The 19,161-nt window shown below is 28.4% G+C and overlaps 1 protein-coding gene across 1 annotated transcript in view; it reads left to right on the plus strand.

Moving 5' to 3' along the window:
* Positions 1 to 19,161, plus strand: part of LOC119599572 (protein serrate) — a 108,340-nt gene that overhangs the window by 4,505 nt on the left and 84,674 nt on the right. The window contains exons 2-3 of the mRNA XM_037949382.1: positions 14,740 to 14,857; positions 16,167 to 16,357. Of these exons, the coding sequence (XP_037805310.1) occupies positions 14,740 to 14,857; positions 16,167 to 16,357 (309 nt within the window). The remainder of the gene's footprint in view (positions 1 to 14,739; positions 14,858 to 16,166; positions 16,358 to 19,161) is intronic.

Below are 19,161 nucleotides of genomic sequence, written 5' to 3' on the forward strand. Positions count from 1 at the left end.
CGAACTCTGTTAAAAAATAAAATCTGGTTTCATTTTTGATACAACCTACTGGATCCAGCATCATAATTAAGTTGATGATAGTGTTGATGTCTGAGATAAGATTATTGCGATCGATTTTTTGTTAAATATTGTTGTTTTAACAGTTCATTTTTGCATTGTTTTGTTCAGTTTGAATTTTGACACACTTTTTATATTATTTTCTTTGGAATACATGATAATTGCACAGATTCTTAGTGCAGTTCTAGTACAGGTCAGTTTTAGTTTTAGTTCTAGTTCAGTTCTAGTTTAGTTCTAGTTCAGTTCTAGTTCAGTTCTAGTTCAGTTCTAGTTCAGTTCTAGTTCAGTTCTAATTCAGTTCTAATTCAGTTCTAGTTCAGTTCTAGTTCAGTTCTAGTTCAGTTCTAGTTCAGTTCTAGTTCAGTTCTAGTTCAGTTCTAGTTCAGTTCTAGTTCAGTTCTAGTTCAGTTCTAGTTCAGTTCTAGTTCAGTTCTAGTTCAGTTCTAGTTCAGTTCTAGTTCAGTTCTAGTTCAGTTCTAGTTCAGTTCTAGTTCAGTTCTAGTTCAGTTCTAGTTCAGTTCTAGTTCAGTTCTAGTTCAGTTCTAGTTCAGTTCTAGTTCAGTTCTAGTTCAGTTCTAGTTCAGTTCTAGTTCAGTTCTAGTTCAGTTCTAGTTCAGTTCTAGTTCAGTTCTAGTTCAGTTCTAGTTCAGTTCTAGTTCAGTTCTAGTTCAGTTCTAGTTCAGTTCTAGTTCAGTTCTAGTTCAGTTCTAGTTCAGTTCTAGTTCAGTTCTAGTTCAGTTTAGTTCAGTTCTAGTCAGTTCTAGTTCAGTTCCAGTCTGTTCAGTTCCAGTCTAGTTCATTCTAGTTCAGTTCAAGTTCTTTAGTTCTAAGTTCAGTCTAGTTCATTCAGTTCAGTTCCTTCTATTCAGTTCCGATTAGTTCAGTTCATTCTAGTTCATTTCTGAGTTCTAGAGTTCTAGTTCAGTTCTAAAGTTCAGTTCAATTTTCATCTAGTCTCAGTTCTATTCAGTTCTGAAGTTCAGTTCTCAGTTATTGTTCAGTTCTAGTTCAAAGTTCCTAGTTCAGTTCTTTCAGTCAATCTAGAAAAAAAATATAATATCCTTCATTCGCGATATTCAAAAAAATTTGAGTTCTGAAATCAAATCAACATGTTTATTTCGTGTACATTTGAACTCTTAATTGTTTTCCCAAATTCCTAGCAGCCTGTCACTAATTGATTTAATCTAAATATTTTGTCATATACTTCTTATTTAACACACAACAAGACAAATACTTTGGTAATTTATAACAAAATCAAAGAAAAGACGAACTACCTAAAACATTAAACTGTCAAAAAAACAACATTTTAATGTACACAGTAAAATCAAAATGAAAATGAAAAAATCAAACTTAATCTGTCGAAATGTCTGAAAGAGCAATGTTCCAATTAACAAGCCCTAAAAACAACAAATCAAAGAAAAAATCAAACTCTAGAAACAACACTCAAAGTAAAAACCTTGCTAAAAAACCAAACAAATAAATAAAAAACTTCAAAACACAAATAAACAATTTTACAAAATTTAAAATACAAACAACTCAAAATTTCAGATTTTTTCACACAGTTAGCTTATAGAACTGAATAAAAAAAAGTATTAAAGAATTTTTTAAAAGAAACATTTTTTCATATTCAACTATTGAATGAACATTAAAAGTATAGATATAAAATATTATTAATACTTTTTTGTTGTTAACTAATACAACAAGACGTACTATACAAATATTATAACAGAAAAAAAAAAAAGATAAAAAGAATTATAACTAAACGATGGTCAACGTTTTAAACTAATGAAGATAATTTATTACAAGATGCCGTTTAATTAAACCCAGATAAGGTCTTCTTGGCGCAAACAACAACAGTATTGATCTTAAAGAACAAATCATTCTAAAAAGATGAGTGGAAACCAGACCAAAAATAATAAAAAAACTTCAGTGGAAATGGATTTTAACCTAAAAAATATACAGAAACTACTAAATGATGTTTAATTTTAAACTTCAATCCATTCCTCAACACAGCTACCTTAAATTGTATCTGTATTTATGCATCTGTATCTGTGTGTTTGTATATTAGAGTATCCTTTTGTATAAACATTTCGGTTTTGTGTGAATTTCTTTAAACTGAGTTTAGTTGTATCTTTTTTTATTTTTTTTTTTGGTTTGTATTGGTTTAGGGTCTGTGTTTGGAGTTTGTCAGACAATTTGTGAACGCGATGCATCATTTTTTTATGTTGTCTGTTTTGGATTTTTTAAGACTGTTGATCAGTCAGTAGTTTTTTTGCTGCTGTTAATTTCCCATCATCAAAATCTTTGAAAAAAAGAGATCTTTTGAGAAAAAAGAAGTCACAAGATTAAGCGTTAAGATCATCATCAAGATTTGATTTTTTATCTTCTTATTTATATTTTTGTTATTTTTAAGGAGTTAGTCCGTCAAAAACAAAAAAAAAAAGAACCTTCAGTTTTAAATAATGAATACAAAACGAAAAAAAAATTCAAATTATTGGCTCATGCAAAATATTGTATTGTAGACAGAGAACTACCCAGATTTTAAACTCAATTTGTTGGTGGCTGTTGTTTAATTTTTGTTTTATTGAACTCTTCTTAATTGCATTTGTATTCCGGTATATGTCTGGGTCTGTTTATGATTCCATAAATGGTTAAAGGAATTTCATGTAGAGTTTTATTTTATTTTTGCTTTTTGTATATCTTCTTGGATAATTTGTAATTTGTTAAACAATTTTGTAGTTGTGTTATAGCTATAAAGAAATTTATCAGGTTTACAAATGGGTAATTTGAAAAATATTTTCTTACAATTTTTCATATTTATTATTTTTATTATTTGATATTTTAGTTTAATTAAGAAAACATTTAAAGAACCATATTTCAGAAAAACGATCTCAAAGTGTTAATCACTTGAAGTTCTTGTTCTAGTTCAGTTCTAGTTCAGTTCTAGTTTAGTTCTAGTTTAGTTCTAGTTCAGTTCTAGTTCAGTTCTAGTTCAGTTCTAGTTCAGTTCTAGTTCAGTTCTAGTTCAGTTCTAGTTCAGTTCTAGTTCAGTTCTAGTTCAGTTCTAGTTCAGTTCTAGTTCAGTTCTAGTTCAGTTCTAGTTCAGTTCTAGTTCAGTTCTAGTTCAGTTCTAGTTCAGTTCTAGTTCAGTTCTAGTTCAGTTCTAGTTCAGTTCTAGTTCAGTTCTAGTTCAGTTCTAGTTCAGTTCTAGTTCAGTTCTAGTTCAGTTCTAGTTCAGTTTCTAGTTCAGTTCTAGTTCAGTTCTAGTTCAGTTCTAGTTCAGTTCTAGTTCAGTTCTAGTTCAGTTCTAGTTCAGTTCTAGTTCAGTTCTAGTTCAGTTCTAGTTCAGTTCTAGTTCAGTTCTAGTTCAGTTCTAGTTCAGTTCTAGTTCAGTTCTAGTTCAGTTCTAGTTCAGTTCTAGTTCAGTTCTAGTTCAGTTCTAGTTCAGTTCTAGTTCAGTTCTAGTTCAGTTCTAGTTCAGTTCTAGTTCAGTTCTAGTTCAGTTCTAGTTCAGTTCTAGTTCAGTTCTAGTTCAGTTCTAGTTCAGTTCTAGTTCAGTTCTAGTTCAGTTCTAGTTCAGTTCTAGTTCAGTTCTAGTTCAGTTCTAGTTCAGTTCTAGTTCAGTTCTAGTTCAGTTCTAGTTCAGTTCTAGTTCAGTTCTAGTTCAGTTCTAGTTCAGTTCTAGTTCAGTTCTAGTTCAGTTCTAGTTCAGTTCTAGTTCAGTTCTAGTTCAGTTCTAGTTCAGTTCTAGTTCTAGTCAGTTCTAGTTCAGTTCTAGTTCAGTTCTAGTTCAGTTCTAGTTCAGTTCTAGTCAGTTCTAGTCAGTTCTAGTTCAGTTCTAGTTCAGTTCTAGTTCAGTTCTAGTTCAGTTCTAGTTCAGTTCTAGTTCTTCTAGTTCAGTTCTAGTTCAGTTCTAGTTCTAGTTCAGTTCTAGTTCAGTTCTAGTTCAGTTCTAGTTCAGTTCTAGTTCAGTTCTAGTTCAGTTCTAGTTCAGTTCTAGTTCAGTTCTAGTTCAGTTCTAGTTCAGTTCTAGTTCAGTTCTAGTTCAGTTCTAGTTCAGTTCTAGTTCAGTTCTAGTTCAGTTCTAGTTCAGTTCTAGTTCAGTTCTAGTTCAGTTCTAGTTCAGTTCTAGTTCAGTTCTAGTTCAGTTCTAGTTCAGTTCTAGTTCAGTTCTAGTTCAGTTCTAGTTCAGTTCTAGTTCAGTTCTAGTTCAGTTCTAGTTCAGTTCTAGTTCAGTTCTAGTTCAGTTCTAGTTCAGTTCTAGTTCAGTTCTAGTTCAGTTCTAGTTCAGTTCTAGCTCAGTTCTAGCACAGTTCTAGCTCAGTTCTTGCTCAGTTCTAGCTCAGTTCTAGCACAGTTCTAGCTCAGTTCTTGTTCAGTTCTAGTTCAGTTCTAGTTCATTTCTAGTTCAATTCTAGTTCAATTCTAGTTCAGTTCTATTTCAGTTCTAGCTCAGTTCTAGCACAGTTCTAGCTCAGTTCTAGTTCTAGTTCAGAGATATTTCTGTTGTGGTTGGCTTAATTTAATAAGATTTGTATTTCGCTAAAAGATAGATAATTGTTTATAGAAGTAAATTTTTAAATGCATCTCACGTAACCTAAAATTTATATACCAAAGGGGAAGCGGAAGCCATAAAAAACGGAGCAAAATCCTATAAATTACTGTTCTAAATTCTCGATCATAGAATTTCTTTCTATACCAATATATTTATAATACAATGAACCATATGAAGAAAACATAACATCTGGTTCATTTAATTTCTACATTTAATACTAATTTGCTAAAAGTTTCGTCTCTGGCCCATAAAATAATCTCAAGTGTGTCATAAAAATGTTAATTTTATAATGAACATAAAATCTTCTAAAAAACATTTGTTACCGTTATAATATGCAATTTCTTAACTACTTTTAAATTTCCTTTTTTTTTGCAAGAAAAAAATCTTTATTTATAATTTCTAATCAAATTTGAACAGATTTATAGAAGAACATTAACAATACATTACGTCAATAATAAAACGACCAACCAAACATCCAAGAAAGTAATAATGAATGAATGAGTCAACTGTTTTTTTTTTTTTTCAAACTTACAATCAATACTGCAGTAGAAAAAAAAAAGACACAAAGTAGAAATTTATAAGCCATAAAGATTTTGCCAAGTAATAATTTAACACACAGACTTACATAGAAAAAAAGTTCAGAATAAACTTTTACACGTTTAGGAACACAGACACCAGAGTATACGAACTGGAAAAAAAAGCGAGCGGCTTAAAACACTTTGGTCATTTTAAATATCTACATAATTAACTGACACATTTTGCCACTTTACGCGCGTACAAACTTAACAACATTAATATTGTAGTCAACTCATAGATACTTCTTACACTCTTACATTCTGTTCGTATTTTTTTTTTACTAATTTGTATGTATTACAAACATTTCTCTGGTATTTTTTCTATCTATTCTGTGTAATTTTTAACTCTATCGTTTATTTGTACTGTTTGTTGTAGTTCGTGTTTGGAAAAAAGGCAGAAAAATTTAATCCCACGATTTAAAATTAACTGAATTATGGACATTTAGTGGACAATTTTTTTCACCTCATTCAGACTACATGTGTTTGTGGATTTGTAAGAAAAAATGTTTTACATTATTAGGGGTATGCACAGTCTTAATATTAAAAAATTTTCTAAAATAATTAGTCTTACACTTTGTTGTATTTAGCAAGTTTAGTTTTGTGCCAAATATGAAATACATACGTTTTTTAATATTTTGAATACCCTTAATATTAAGCATTTTACATGCATATTACTGTTGGAAAAGAGACAACTTATTATAATGGCTATAAAGAATTATTAAAGTTTATTTGTCATTAGTTAGTAAGTAGTATTAAACTTAGTAAGTATGACTATTAGACGGTAGTCTGGTTATTGTATTAAAGGTCTTTAAAGCTTTTATGTATATAAAAAAACAACTAAGAGAGAAAATAACAAAACAAAAAATATGAAAAACTATTAAGTTAACAAAGTTAATGTTAAACATAAATTGTCTAGAAACGCATGGACACAAGTCCTGCTTACTAAAGCACCGACAGTTGAGGTTAAAAATAAGCATCTTCTAAAGGTAAATAACATAGGAGTTCAGCTTTTGTTTAGTTCTAGTTCAATTCTAGTTCAGTTCTAGTTCAGTTCTAGTTCAGTTCTAGTTCAGTTCTAGTTCAGTTCTAGTTCAGTTCTAGTTCAGTTCTAGTTCAGTTCTAGTTCTAGTTCAGTTCTAGTTCAGTTCTAGTTCAGTTCTAGTTCAGTTCTAGTTCAGTTCTAGTTCAGTTCTAGTTCAGTTCTAGTTCAGTTCTAGTTCAGTTCTAGTTCAGTTCTAGTTCAGTTCTAGTTCAGTTTAGTTCAGTTCTAGTTCAGTTCTAGTTCAGTTCTAGTTCAGTTCTAGTTCAGTTCTAGTTCAGTTCTAGTTCAGTTCTAGTTCAGTTCTAGTTCAGCTCAGTTCTAGTTCAGTTCTAGTTCAGTTCTAGTTCAGTTCTAGTTCAGTTCTAGTTCAGTTCTAGTTCAGTTCTAGTTCAGTTCTAGTTCAGTTCTAGTTCAGTTCTAGTTCAGTTCTAGTTCAGTTCTAGTTCAGTTCTAGTTCAGTTCTAGTTCAGTTCTAGTTCAGTTCCAGTTCAGTTCTAGTTCAGTTCTAGTTCAGTTCTAGTTCAGTTCTAGTTCAGTTCTAGTTCAGTTCTAGTTCAGTTCTAGTTCAGTTCTAGTTCAGTTCTAGTTCAGTTCTAGTTCAGTTCTAGTTCAGTTCTAGTTCAGTTCTAGTTCAGTTCTAGTTCAGTTCTAGTTCAGTTCTAGTTCTAGTTATAGTGCAGTTCTAGCTATTTCTATTCTTTTTAGTGTATTCTTTTCCCTTTAGTGTATTCTTTCACCTGAAACATTCAAAAAATTGTATTTCAGTATTAAAATTTTGTATTTTTTTGCTCCAAAGTGTTTTTCTACATGATTTTGAGAATCTTTAAGTTGTTGAATAATATTATTTTTTGCTGTTTGTATCTAGTAGTCCGACGAGTACTCCACAGTTAAAGTATCTAAAGTGTTGAGAGTTGGTAAATAAATTTTCTTATTTTTATAGGGATTTTAAAAGTTTCAATTATGCTTAATCATCGTGTTAGTTGGCATAATGTTGATTTTTTTATATATTTCTTAAACAAAAACTTGACTCAATATATATTAAAAGCTGCCAACACCTTTTCAACAACGAAATTATGCCGCCAAAATTGTTTTACTTTATAGGTTTATAATTTTAATAACATTTTTTTTCTCAGTATTACATGTACAATATATTTTTAATATTTTATATCTAATGAGATTTTCAAATTATTTCGTTACTGTTCAATACATTTTGATTTGAAAACACGGTTGGAGTTCTCATTTAATTAAATGGTTATGTTTTTGTTGGAAATATTTTTGTTTTTTTTTTTGTAAATCAAAAACCTGAAGTCTAAAATTTAAATTAAAAGTTATGAAGTGTTTGTTTGTATGATTGTTTTATTTATAATTTATCATAAATCATGATTTCAATGAATGTTTAACAATTTTCTGCTTAATTTTGCATAACTATGATTTGAAGCTCTTTATATTTGTTGAATCTTTTTTTGTTCAGTTTTTATCTTTAATTCATATTTTTTAATTAAAGTTTATAGAGCTTCTAATTAAAACTCTGCAGGCTCCTGTTTAGTTCACTATTATTATTTCTCTTTTACTTGAGCTGGATTTCTTTAAGGCTACAAGATTTTCAATTTGTTGGCCCATTATATTTTATGGCTTCATTAATGTGTCTTAAAATGAAAGTCTAACTTTAACAGAGTATAAAAAAAAGATTAATTTTTGTATTTGGTGGGAATTTTATTTTGGTATTTTAAACAAATTATTAAATGATTTTAAAAGCTTAATCATAAACAAATTTTTTGGCGTTTATATGATTAGTGTCGTTGATTAATGATTAACCATTTAAATATTAAGTTGTGGTAAGCAATTGAGAGAGCTTTAGCTTAAATATTCGAAATTATTATTTTTTTTATTTAAATAGCTAAATTTTTGCCAATAAATTAGTTAAAATGGGTGTTTTTCCTTAACAGATTATAATGTTTTGTTTAGAAAAAAAGCATAAAATAATAATCTATTAATTTTTTTAAAACATTTTTTTAGTATGGCAACTAACATTATGAACCGAAATTTATGAAAGTTTGAAATACGATTTATTGCTAAAGAAGACATATATGACAAATAGAGTTTATGAAAGTTATGTATTGCTAGTGAATTTGAAACAAAACGTTTAATTTCTTGTGGTTACTCTTCGAAAACTCTGCAATTCTCAAGCTTATTGTATGAAAGCTTTATATAAGCTCTTCATTTTTTAAACTTATAGTTCTCTGAAAGCTTTTAGACTTTAAAATTATTGTCTACAAATACAAATCAAAAAAGCTTTTTAAAAATATTAAATATATTAATATAATAACTATGCCCTAAGCTTACAAAAGCTCTCAATTTTAGTATTAAGCTTTCTCCATTTTTAATTCAGAAATCATATATTTCTGCTGTCATCTTAAACTGAAAGCGCTAAAAATTTCAAATTGTTGTATACAAATCAAAAAAGGTTTTTAAAAATATTTTAAATTTATTAAGTTTACCAGAAGCTTTCAAAAGCTCTCTAATTTTTACATTTCTCTTAAAATACTTTTGATTGTGCAAATTACTTAACAAGTACTCTCCCTAACGCTTTAAAAGCACTAAACAGGAAATCAATTTAGTATTAAGCTTTCTAAGCCTCCATTTTTTTAGTTCACAAATCATTTATTTTTGCTGTCATTTAAAGTTTTAGCTCCATTATCATTATTATGATCATTATTTCTTATTTTTTAGATTAAAAAAGTATTTTAAACAATTTCTTCCTTTCATTTAATTTCAAACAACACAATGAAATTTCAAATTTTCTTAATATCTCCGCATTCATCGCTCGGGTAATTGTCTTAAAAATGCGACTGATAATTCGTTTCGATCGTTTTAAACGCATTTATCATTATTTTCAGTTAATTCAGTTAAATCACAAACGTAAATGAAAGACTTGAAGTAAGAAATACACATAAATAATGATATCATGAGCTTTTCCTTCTGCAACACTTAACATATCAAATTAAACAACTTGAGACAATCCTAATTCCACTTGTTGAATGTGAAAAAAAAGAAACCATCCTGGTCATATACATTTCTTTTTGTTTAAAACTTAAAAAATCTCCTGGTTTTCATACACCTTCTGGTGAAACGTTTTTTTTTTTTTTTTTTTTTTTTGTATACGTATGTTTCTCTCAATCGTTTTTACCACGATATCAAGGTAAAAAGTTAAGAAATATAAGAAGTAAACAAAAAAAAAAAAACGAGGATGACAACTCATTAATGAGGCCGATGTCATGCAAATTCCAATGGTTTCAGTCAAGCGACATACTTCTTGTTGCTTCTTAACAAATACCAGCCAACCAACAAGCAATTCTTTCTTTCATCTCAACACAACTCAACTCAACATTTCAAACAGCCACCACAACAAAACATCTGCAACCAAAAACACCATCATCCTTAGCGTCATCATCATCATCTGTATCATTCTCATTGCCAATAGTTTTTTTCTTTTCAGCTTCTTTTTGTAGTCATCATCATTGTTGCTGCTGTAGTTGTTGTTGTTGTGTTGTAGTAGGTACAATCACATGGTCATCATTATTCCTGTAGCCGATTTAAAATGTCCCATACGAAAAAAAAACTAAAATAAAATAAACTACTAAAAAGACTTACATTCTTTTAGACGACATACTTAATTTGATAAAAATAAAATAAATAAATAAGAAACGTTTGAGGTTTGGACAAAAAAAAGAAAAGAAGTGCTCCCGCATAAGAGCTCTTCCTGTGAAACAACATTTTATCGGCAATATAGTGATTTTTCTTAATACGGATTTGTATATGACTTTATGATATATCATAGATATAGATTTTTAAAATTTTGTTTCTGAAAGCTACATACCTATTTTTTTTTTTATTTTTAATAGGAATTAAAATTTGTTAAAATTAAGCTCACCTTAACAAATTTAACTTTCCCTGCTTCTTTTGTTTAAAATTAACATCTGTACTCTCAAGTATTTCACTTTTTCTACCACACGAAATGTCAACAACTGATATCAACATTAAAAACTTTTTTTTTGATTTTTTTATTTGTCATCTTATATTCTTAGTTTTCACATGCACTTCTGCCTTTTTTTTCATTACCAAACAAATCTCTGCTGGCCAGCCAGCCAACCATCCAGCCCGTGATTACAGCAAAAACAAATAAAATATGTATGAATCCAATAGTCATTGGCCGATTGTCGTCATCATTATCATTATCAAGCACACATCAATGTCACAATACTCGTACACCGACTTTAATGACAATCAGCGCCTGAATACATTTTAAATGTTTCGCGTTGATGTTTTTCTTTTTGTGATTTCTATTCTTTTTTTTCCAGAATGTTTGAAGATGTTCTTTTAATATCCGTTTAAAGTTTTCGGTGTATGAGTACGGAAATTCAAGTTTGTTATTTTTGTTTTGTGTTTGCTGCTGCTTTAAAGAATTCTATAGTTTTTCCTTGGGAAGTTGAGGTACACTCAGAGATTTTTTTGTGAAGTATGGAAATGTTTTTGGTCCTTCGAACATAGATAGATAGATAGATAGATAGATAGATAGATAGATAGATAGATAGATAGATAGATAGATAGATAGATAGATAGATAGATAGATAGATAGATAGATAAATAGATAGATAGATAGATAGATAGATAGATAGATAGATAGATAGATAGATAGATTAGATAGATAGATAGATAGATAGATAGATAGATAGATAGATAGATAGATAGATAGATAGATAGATAGATAGATAGATAGATAGATAGATAGATAGATAGATAGATAGATAGATAGATAGATAGATAGATAGATAGATAGATATATAGATAGTCAGTTCGTTAGTTAGTTAGTAAGTTAGTTAGTTAGTTAGTTAGTTAGTTGGTTGGTTGGTTAGTTAGTTAGATAGTTAGTTAGTTAGTTAGTTAGTTAGTTAGTTAGTTAGTTAGTTAGTTAGTTAGTTAGTTAGTTAGTTAGTTAGTTAGTTAGTTAGTTAGTTAGTTAGTTAGTTAGTTAGTTAGTTAGTTAGTTAGTTAGTTAGTTAGTTAGTTAGTTAGTTAGTTAGTTAGTTAGTTAGTTAGTTAGTTAGTTAGTTAGTTAGTTAGTTAGTTAGTTAGTTAGTTAGTTAGTTAGTTAGTTAGTAGTTAGTTAGTTAGTTAGTAGTTAGTTAGTAGTTAGTTAGTTAGTTAGTTAGTTTAGTTAGTTAGTTAGTTAGTTAGTTAGTTAGTTAGTTAGTTAGTTAGTTAGTTAGTTAGTAGTTAGTTAGTTAATGTACATCCACCAAATCTGAAGAAATACACCTAGGCCTCGATAGACCATATTCTGTTCTCCTTCAAAAGTGCCTTAGGTGGAAATCGACAACGGCCTCCGGTCAACTAGTCTTCAACACTAATCGCCACAAATCGGCTTCTAATTAACTTTTTCTTTTACATTTTTTTTGCCGTGTATTTAAAATTCCATACGCTGAGACATAAAAGAGAACAAAACAGCAAATAATAGGCAGCACCAGACTGGGTCTGTAATTTCTGTAAAAGGATTTGGTGTAGTAGTTGTTGTTGCTGTTGATTAAATAGTATGTAACATTGGCAATTGTTGTCCATCTGTTTTACTCAAACGACGACTATATACGACTTGATAAACACACATCACATCACATTGTTTGGTTTTTTTTTTTTTCATTTCATCATTTCATACTCATTGTCTTTGCCCAAACTGCTTTTGCAACATCTTCAACATCATCAGCAGTACGACGATACGATTTTATGCAACAGAGAATTAAGCAAAAAAAAAAAACTTACTTACATGCCTCATGATGCATTCAATATAAAATCATCTTCATTTGTGGGGATTGATCAATGTCTGTTTAATACGGACTTATTCGTTATAAAGATATATACATACATAGTAGTGGTAGTTGTTGCTGGTTTCCACCTCTTTTTTTCTTTGTTTTCCTCTTACAGATTGTTTTTCTTATTTTATATAGCTTTTGTTTTGATTTTGTCTTTTGTTGTTGTTGCCTTTTGTAACGGCCTTTAGTATTTTGTTGAAATCCAGAAATGTTTGAAGGAATGAAAAAAAAAATCGTTTATATTCCCAGATTCCCACCTGTGATGTGGTGGTGATGATGATCATCATCAAAACATTTATACACACTAACACAAACCTGAGTGATCGATCGAGCTCGATCAAAAAAATGTTTGATGTTTTCATGTATTAAGACAATTTGTTTGTTGTATTTATACGAGTTTTTTTTTTTTTTGTTGGGGTATGAGTTGTATTTTTCTTGATTTTGTTTTAATACATCTTGTTGCTCTTCATTTATTTCTGTTTTTCTTTTTATATAAATAAAACTTAAATTGTCTTAGAGATCAATCTTTATAGTTTTAGGTTTATTTAGCTTGAACAGGCTTAATTTTATAAGATATTCTTATATATTTTGTGTATGCGAGATCAGTTTAAAAAACTATTTACAGTTAAATTTTCTAATAGTTCTTTTTAAATTAAAAGAATTTATGTTTGGTATAAAAAACGTATTTGTTGCAATTTTGTTAAATATTTAAAAAAAAATAATTCTCGAAATATTCGCGACAAAAATTAAGAATCTTAAAATATTCAATTTGTGCTATATAGAGAAATTTTAATTTAATTTTAACTTAAATTATTTTATTACAAATATGTTTATATTATAACGGAAAAAGTAATTCTTCGAATATTCGCGATAAACTAAGGAAATCCAATTCGAGAATGTTCTATGTTCGGTTGTTAATAATTGAAAAAAATATTTCTCTTTTTCTCATTTTTTTCATATATTCGCGAAAAATTTTAAGAATCTGAAAAATTTGGAATTTGAATTTAATTTATTATTACAAATTCTTAGAATATTCGCGAACAACTAGAAAATATTAAAGAAATTCTCTAAATATTATTTTAATTTTACCCTCGTATTTGAATTCTTAACTTTTTTGATAGGTTTTGAGTATTAAAGTCAGAAGAAAACCTGTTATTGAATATTTTATCATATTTTCCGTTTTAGTTTTTCAATAAAGAAAAACTGACTTTTTTAAATTAAAATTTTTCCCCCAGCTTAAGTGAATTCTGGTTTGCCGCTAATACTATTTAGTTTACATAGTTAAAATTCTAAATTTTCTTTATATACTATCTGCCACATCCTTTTTGCTTAAGCACTTACTTGCGCTGGCCTTTGGCCATAATAGAGTTGGTCTAAAAGTTAAAGTATTTTTTAATTCCACTTGTTGCAGGAATTAAATTTTCAGTTTTTATTAATGAATGTCATGTAACGAGTCACAAACACATCTCTTGAATACTTAGAACTATATGAATTATTATTACTATAACAACTAAACTACAAAATATTTTTTAACACAGACAATCATGTTAACTAGATACCAAAACCCAGCGAACATTTTGATTTCAATAGGGAAAAAAATATGTATAAAAATATATATTACATATTTTCCTTTTAGCTGTTTATTTCTTTAAGTTTTTTAGGTTATTTATTTTGCTGGGTTATTTCTGCAAATTTCCTAGTAATAAAGTAAAAATTTAACAGGATTGTCATTGTCAGATATAAATACTCTAGGTAAAAGTTTCATTATATATATAAATTTTTTTGTTCTTTAGTTTTGAAATCTTAACAAAGTGTTTAGAACATCATACATCATGCATGAACATAAACGTTCCTGTTCAAGTTCGTGTGGCGTCATATTGAAACCATCTAGAATTTTATCTTTCCCTTCCTTCTCCTGCTGCTGTTACTTTGAAGCTTAAATCAAATCAAAATTGTTATAAGAAAAAGACTAGGCTTTTTCATTTATAATTTATTTAAGCGCCTTTATTTCTTTTTAAATGCAGAAAACTAGTTTTTTTTTATAAATTTTTTTGTGCGTAAGCGATTTTTTCCAGCGCAAATAAATGTGTTGTGACTTTTAATTTAGATTGCCTAGCATATATTTTTTTAATACTAAGAAAGCAATTAAACCTAGACCCAAGATAGTACCTTCTCTTTTTTTTAAGAATTAAATGTAAGTGCTTACGCATTTTTAGTTAAATATTGGAGTTATTTTTTTTCCAAGGAAAACTATTACCATTTGGCATCAGCTGTCATTAGTTTGACAGCTTTGAGAGAGTGTAAGAAAGAGTTTAGAGAGATAATGTTGCTGCCTAAGCCTATAGAGAATGTTTGATTAGTGTTGGTAAGCAGGAAATAAAGATTTAAGTTGAAAATTATTGTTGATTTCAGTTATTAATATAAAACCAATATCTTGGTCAAATTTTGATTAAAAATTTCTTCAAACTCATTTTAAAATTCATGCATACGTAGATTTAAAATGTTTTTTTTTGAACTGCATTATACAATAGAAACCACATTTAAAATCTCTAGAAAAAAAAACATAATTTTAATTAAATCTCTTTATTTATTTAGCTGCGCTATTTTAAGATTTTTTTCTAATTTTCTTTTGTTTTTTCTTTTTAGATATCTGCCGCTGGTAATTTTGAATTAGAAATATTAGAAATTTCAAATACAAATAGTCACTTATTAAGTGGTTACTGTTGTGGTGTTCCTTTAGAGATAAGAAGTACAAAAACAACGGGTAAGTAAATTTTTATAAACATTTATTTTGCCACAAATGATAATGATATATACAAGTCTATAGTCTAGCTTATAGTTATATTCTAGTCTATAGTCTAGTCTATAGTCTAGTCTATAGTCTTTCTATAGTCTAGCTATAGTCCTAGTCTATAGTCTAGTCTATAGTCTAGTCTATATCTAGTCTTAGTCCTAGTCTATAGTCTATTCTATAGTCCTAGTCTATAGTCCTAGTCTATAGTCTAGTCTATCGTCTACGTCTATAGTCTAGCTATAGTCTAGTCTATAGTCTAGTCTATAGTCTAGTCTATAGTCTAGTCTATAGTCCCTAGTCGATAGTCTAGTCTATAGTCTAGTCATAGTCTAGTCTATTAGTCTATCTATAGTCTAGTCTATAGTCTAGTCTATAGTCTATTCTATAGTCTAGTCCTATAGTCTAGTCTATAGTCTAGTCTATAGTCCTAGTCTATAGTCTAGTCTATAGTCTAGTCCTATCGTATAGTCTAGTCTAGTCGTCTAGTCTAAGTCTATAGTCTAGTCTATAGTCTAGTCTATAGTCTAGTCTATAGTCTAGTCTATAGTCTAGTCTATAGTCTAGTCGATAGCTAGTCTATAGTCTAGCATAGTCTAGTCTATAGTCTAGTCTATAGTCTAGTCTATAGTCTAGTCTATAGTCTAGTCTATAGTCTAGTCATAGTCTAGTCTATAGTCTAGTCTATAGTCTAGTCTATAGTCTAGTCTATAGTCTAGTCTATAGTCCTAGTCTATAGTCTAGTCATAGTCTAGTTTATAGTCTAGTCTATATTCTAGTCTATAGTCTAGCCTATAGTCTAGTCTATAATATAGAGTTTTCTTTAAGCGGTTAATTTTCTTATTGCACCAGTGTTCAAATTGCGCCATTTTTCCAAAAGCAAGCAGATTTGCGCAACCTAGTCTGTAGTCCAGTCTATAGTTTAGTCTAGTCTATGGTCTATAATGTAGAGTTTTCTTTTAAGCGCTTAATTTCTTAATTGCGCAGTGCTTAAAATTGCTTAATTTTTGAAAAAGCAAGCAAATTTGCGCAACCTTTTGGAAATTTTGCGCAATTCTAGATTTCCCTATTGTTTACATGAATTACTAATTCAGTAACCTTTCCAATATCCGAGTAGAAATTGTAGCTCGTGTCACAATTTAATTTTTCACCTTTACATTTGCATGTGAGCTAAAAAGCTCCGATTTGCACAAATAGCGAGAATTTTAAATATTGACATGTGCCGCCTTACTATTTATTTTATTAACAAAATATTTCCAATCTTTCTTCTTTCCTTTTCCAGGCTGTCCGCCTTGTTCTACAGCATTTCGTTTGTGCCTTAAAGAATATTCCGCCGTTGAACAGGGTACACCCAGTATATCTACAGGTTGTTCGTTCGGTAATACTACAACAACAATACTGGGTGGTTCCAGTTTTGTATTAAGTGATCCTGGTAGAGGGGCCATGGTACTGCCATTTACATTTCGATGGACGGTAAGTAAAACAAAATTTTTAATTTTAATAAATTGGGAAAAGTTTTATAAAATACAAACCTAATTATAATTCAAAATGTAGTTAGAAGTAAATTTTAGAGATAGAAACTTTTTCTAAATAATTATAAAATTTTTTACGACTTAAAAATTTGTTTCGAGAATATTGTTATTTAAAGAAGCATAATAGGTTTTTGGAAAAAAATATTGCAGTCAAAACATATAAATCCGAGAATGTTTTATGTACGATTGTTTATAATAGAGAAAATTTTTTTCTCTCTTTCTCTCAATTTAAAGTTCTATAAATAAAGTTTAACCGGAATAATTTAATTTATATAAATATTACAAATTATTTAAAAAATCTTAAAAAAGTAAAACCTACTTATTTGTTATCTTAAATCAAACCAGAGAGTGAGAGAGAGCATGGGTTGAATTTTATATATTTTGGCTCTATTCAGATGACGTGCATGTGGATGATGGCTTGTGCCACATTGTAGAATGTATTTTAATTTTTTTTGTATATAAAAGAAGAAAAAATACCTAAAACAAACTTTATTAAGCACATGCCAAAACCGCAAAATTTTGATAAGGACTTGTAAACATAAAAAAGTAACATATATTATTTTTAGCATATTGCGACTTTTTTTGTATATACAAAATCTTAAATTTGTTTCTATATATTTATAAATACAATTTATAAATTTATTATTAGGTCACTTGAAATAATTTTAAAAATTTTATTTCAAATTGACCTACAAATGTATAAATAAGTTAAAAAATTCTTAATGAATTTTAGTTTTTTTTTTAAAGAATTTGTGTAATCTATTCTTAAATCATTAATCATCTATTTAGTAATTTTACCAGAATTTATCTATGATATAGTACCAGATAACTCTAACAATGCAAGGTCATCAATTTCTTCTAACAAATAAGTGTTGATTGCTTTTATGTTTTTCATAAATCCCTCTATTTATTTTGATAGAAAGAACAATGAATGGTTGAAAACTCTTAACTAACACAAACTCAAAAAAAAAAAAAAAAAAAATCATAGACTTAAATACTTTAAACAATAGTTGTACAAATTGTTGTTTATACTTTAAAACATTAAACAATTTATAATAAATTCTCTTACATATTTCGAACAACAAGCATACACCATACATTGTTCAATCAATCCCGGCCGCAAAAACAGCCAGATTATGGTTGTTGCTTGGTTTTCTGGAAATCTTTTCTTCTATTTAATTTTTTTATCATTAGTATTTTTTTTCGAATTTTTTTATTTACAAAGCCTTATAAATTTGAACATAGTTTTAGATATGGTTACATTTTTTAGAGTTTTTTTAATGTTTGTAGTAAAACACAATTAAATTTTGTTTATAAATACATATTATTGTTACCAAAATAGAAACAGCAGGTTATGAATTTATATGGAAAATAAGATTAAAGTATTTGGTAAATTTTCACAAAAGAAGTTTAATTTGAAAATTTAACGGTAAATTTTTAAATTTTATTTTATAATAAATTGAAAAAATATATTTTATAGAATATTTTATGAGTTGTAAAAAGTTACCTTGTTAAATTGAAAAATTGAAATAGATTGACTAAGAAAACAATTGCTTTTCAAATATTCTACCTTAATCTTCATTCTAAAAGCTAGAGAGCAGCTTTAAGCTTTATTACATATGAAAGCATATGAATGCTTCTGGTTCTTAAGTTTCCTGAACTTATACAGTTATGTTCTTAAGCTAAAACTTTTCTTTTTCCGCTTTCCAAATATTTTCTAATTTAAGTTATAATTTAAATGCTGTTATAATTCCCACACATATTCTAGACCGTGGCTTTATTACAATCTTAATTTTCTTATCAATAAAGCTAAAATAGCTTAAAGCTTTTAAAATAATTGAAAGCTTTTAATTCTTAATTTGTTGTTGTTATGAAATTTTCATTCTTAACTAAAACTTTTTGTCGCTTTGCAAAGCATTCTCCCTTAATCATAATTTAAAAAGCTTTTATAATTCCCACACATATTCTATACAGTAACTTTAAGCTTTCTTACAATATTCGCCTACTGGCCTCCGGTAGGTTAGTGGTAGTGTTCTAGTCTGGTAGACCGGAGGTGGTGAGTTCGATTCCCACCTGAGGCAGCACAACAAGCCCGATAGAGGCCTAGGTGTATTTCTTCGGATTTGATGTATATATGTACATCCTCTTTTCAAACTAACTGACTAACTACAATATCTTATCAATAAAGCTAAAACAGCTTTTAAAGCATTTGAAAACTTTTAATTATTTTTTTTTATCATATGAAAGTTTCATTCTTAACCTAGAACTTTTGATTTTTCGCTTTACAAATATTCTACTTTAATCTAAAGTTAAAAAGCTTTTATTATTTCCACAGATACTGTACAAACTACATTTTCTTATCAATATAGCTAAAATAGCTTTAACCTTTTAAAGCATTTGAAAGCTTTTACTTGTTTAATTTTCTTGTGCTTTTGAAAGTTCGATTCTTAACGTAGATTTTTTATTTCCTGAAAAGAAAACAAAACTTATGAAAGTTGTATTCTTAACCTAAAACTTTTCTTATATCTCTAAAATATAAAAGCTGCTGCAAAGCTTTCATTTCCTTAAGCTTTAATAAAAACTATATATTCTGATTTGTTAAAGTAGTTTTTAACTTTTATAGTAATATGAATGCGTTTAGCTGATTTTTTGATTAATAGAATATGAACTGTTGAAGTAGTTTTAAGCGTTTAAAGCATTTATTAAGCTTATACATTATACATTCTGATTTGTTAAAGTAGTTTT

The sequence above is a fragment of the Lucilia sericata genome, unplaced genomic scaffold (genome assembly GCF_015586225.1).
Source record: "Lucilia sericata isolate MDLA Ls3-8-SP2 unplaced genomic scaffold, ASM1558622v1 Contig000082F_arrow, whole genome shotgun sequence".
Taxonomy (NCBI): domain Eukaryota; kingdom Metazoa; phylum Arthropoda; class Insecta; order Diptera; family Calliphoridae; genus Lucilia; species Lucilia sericata.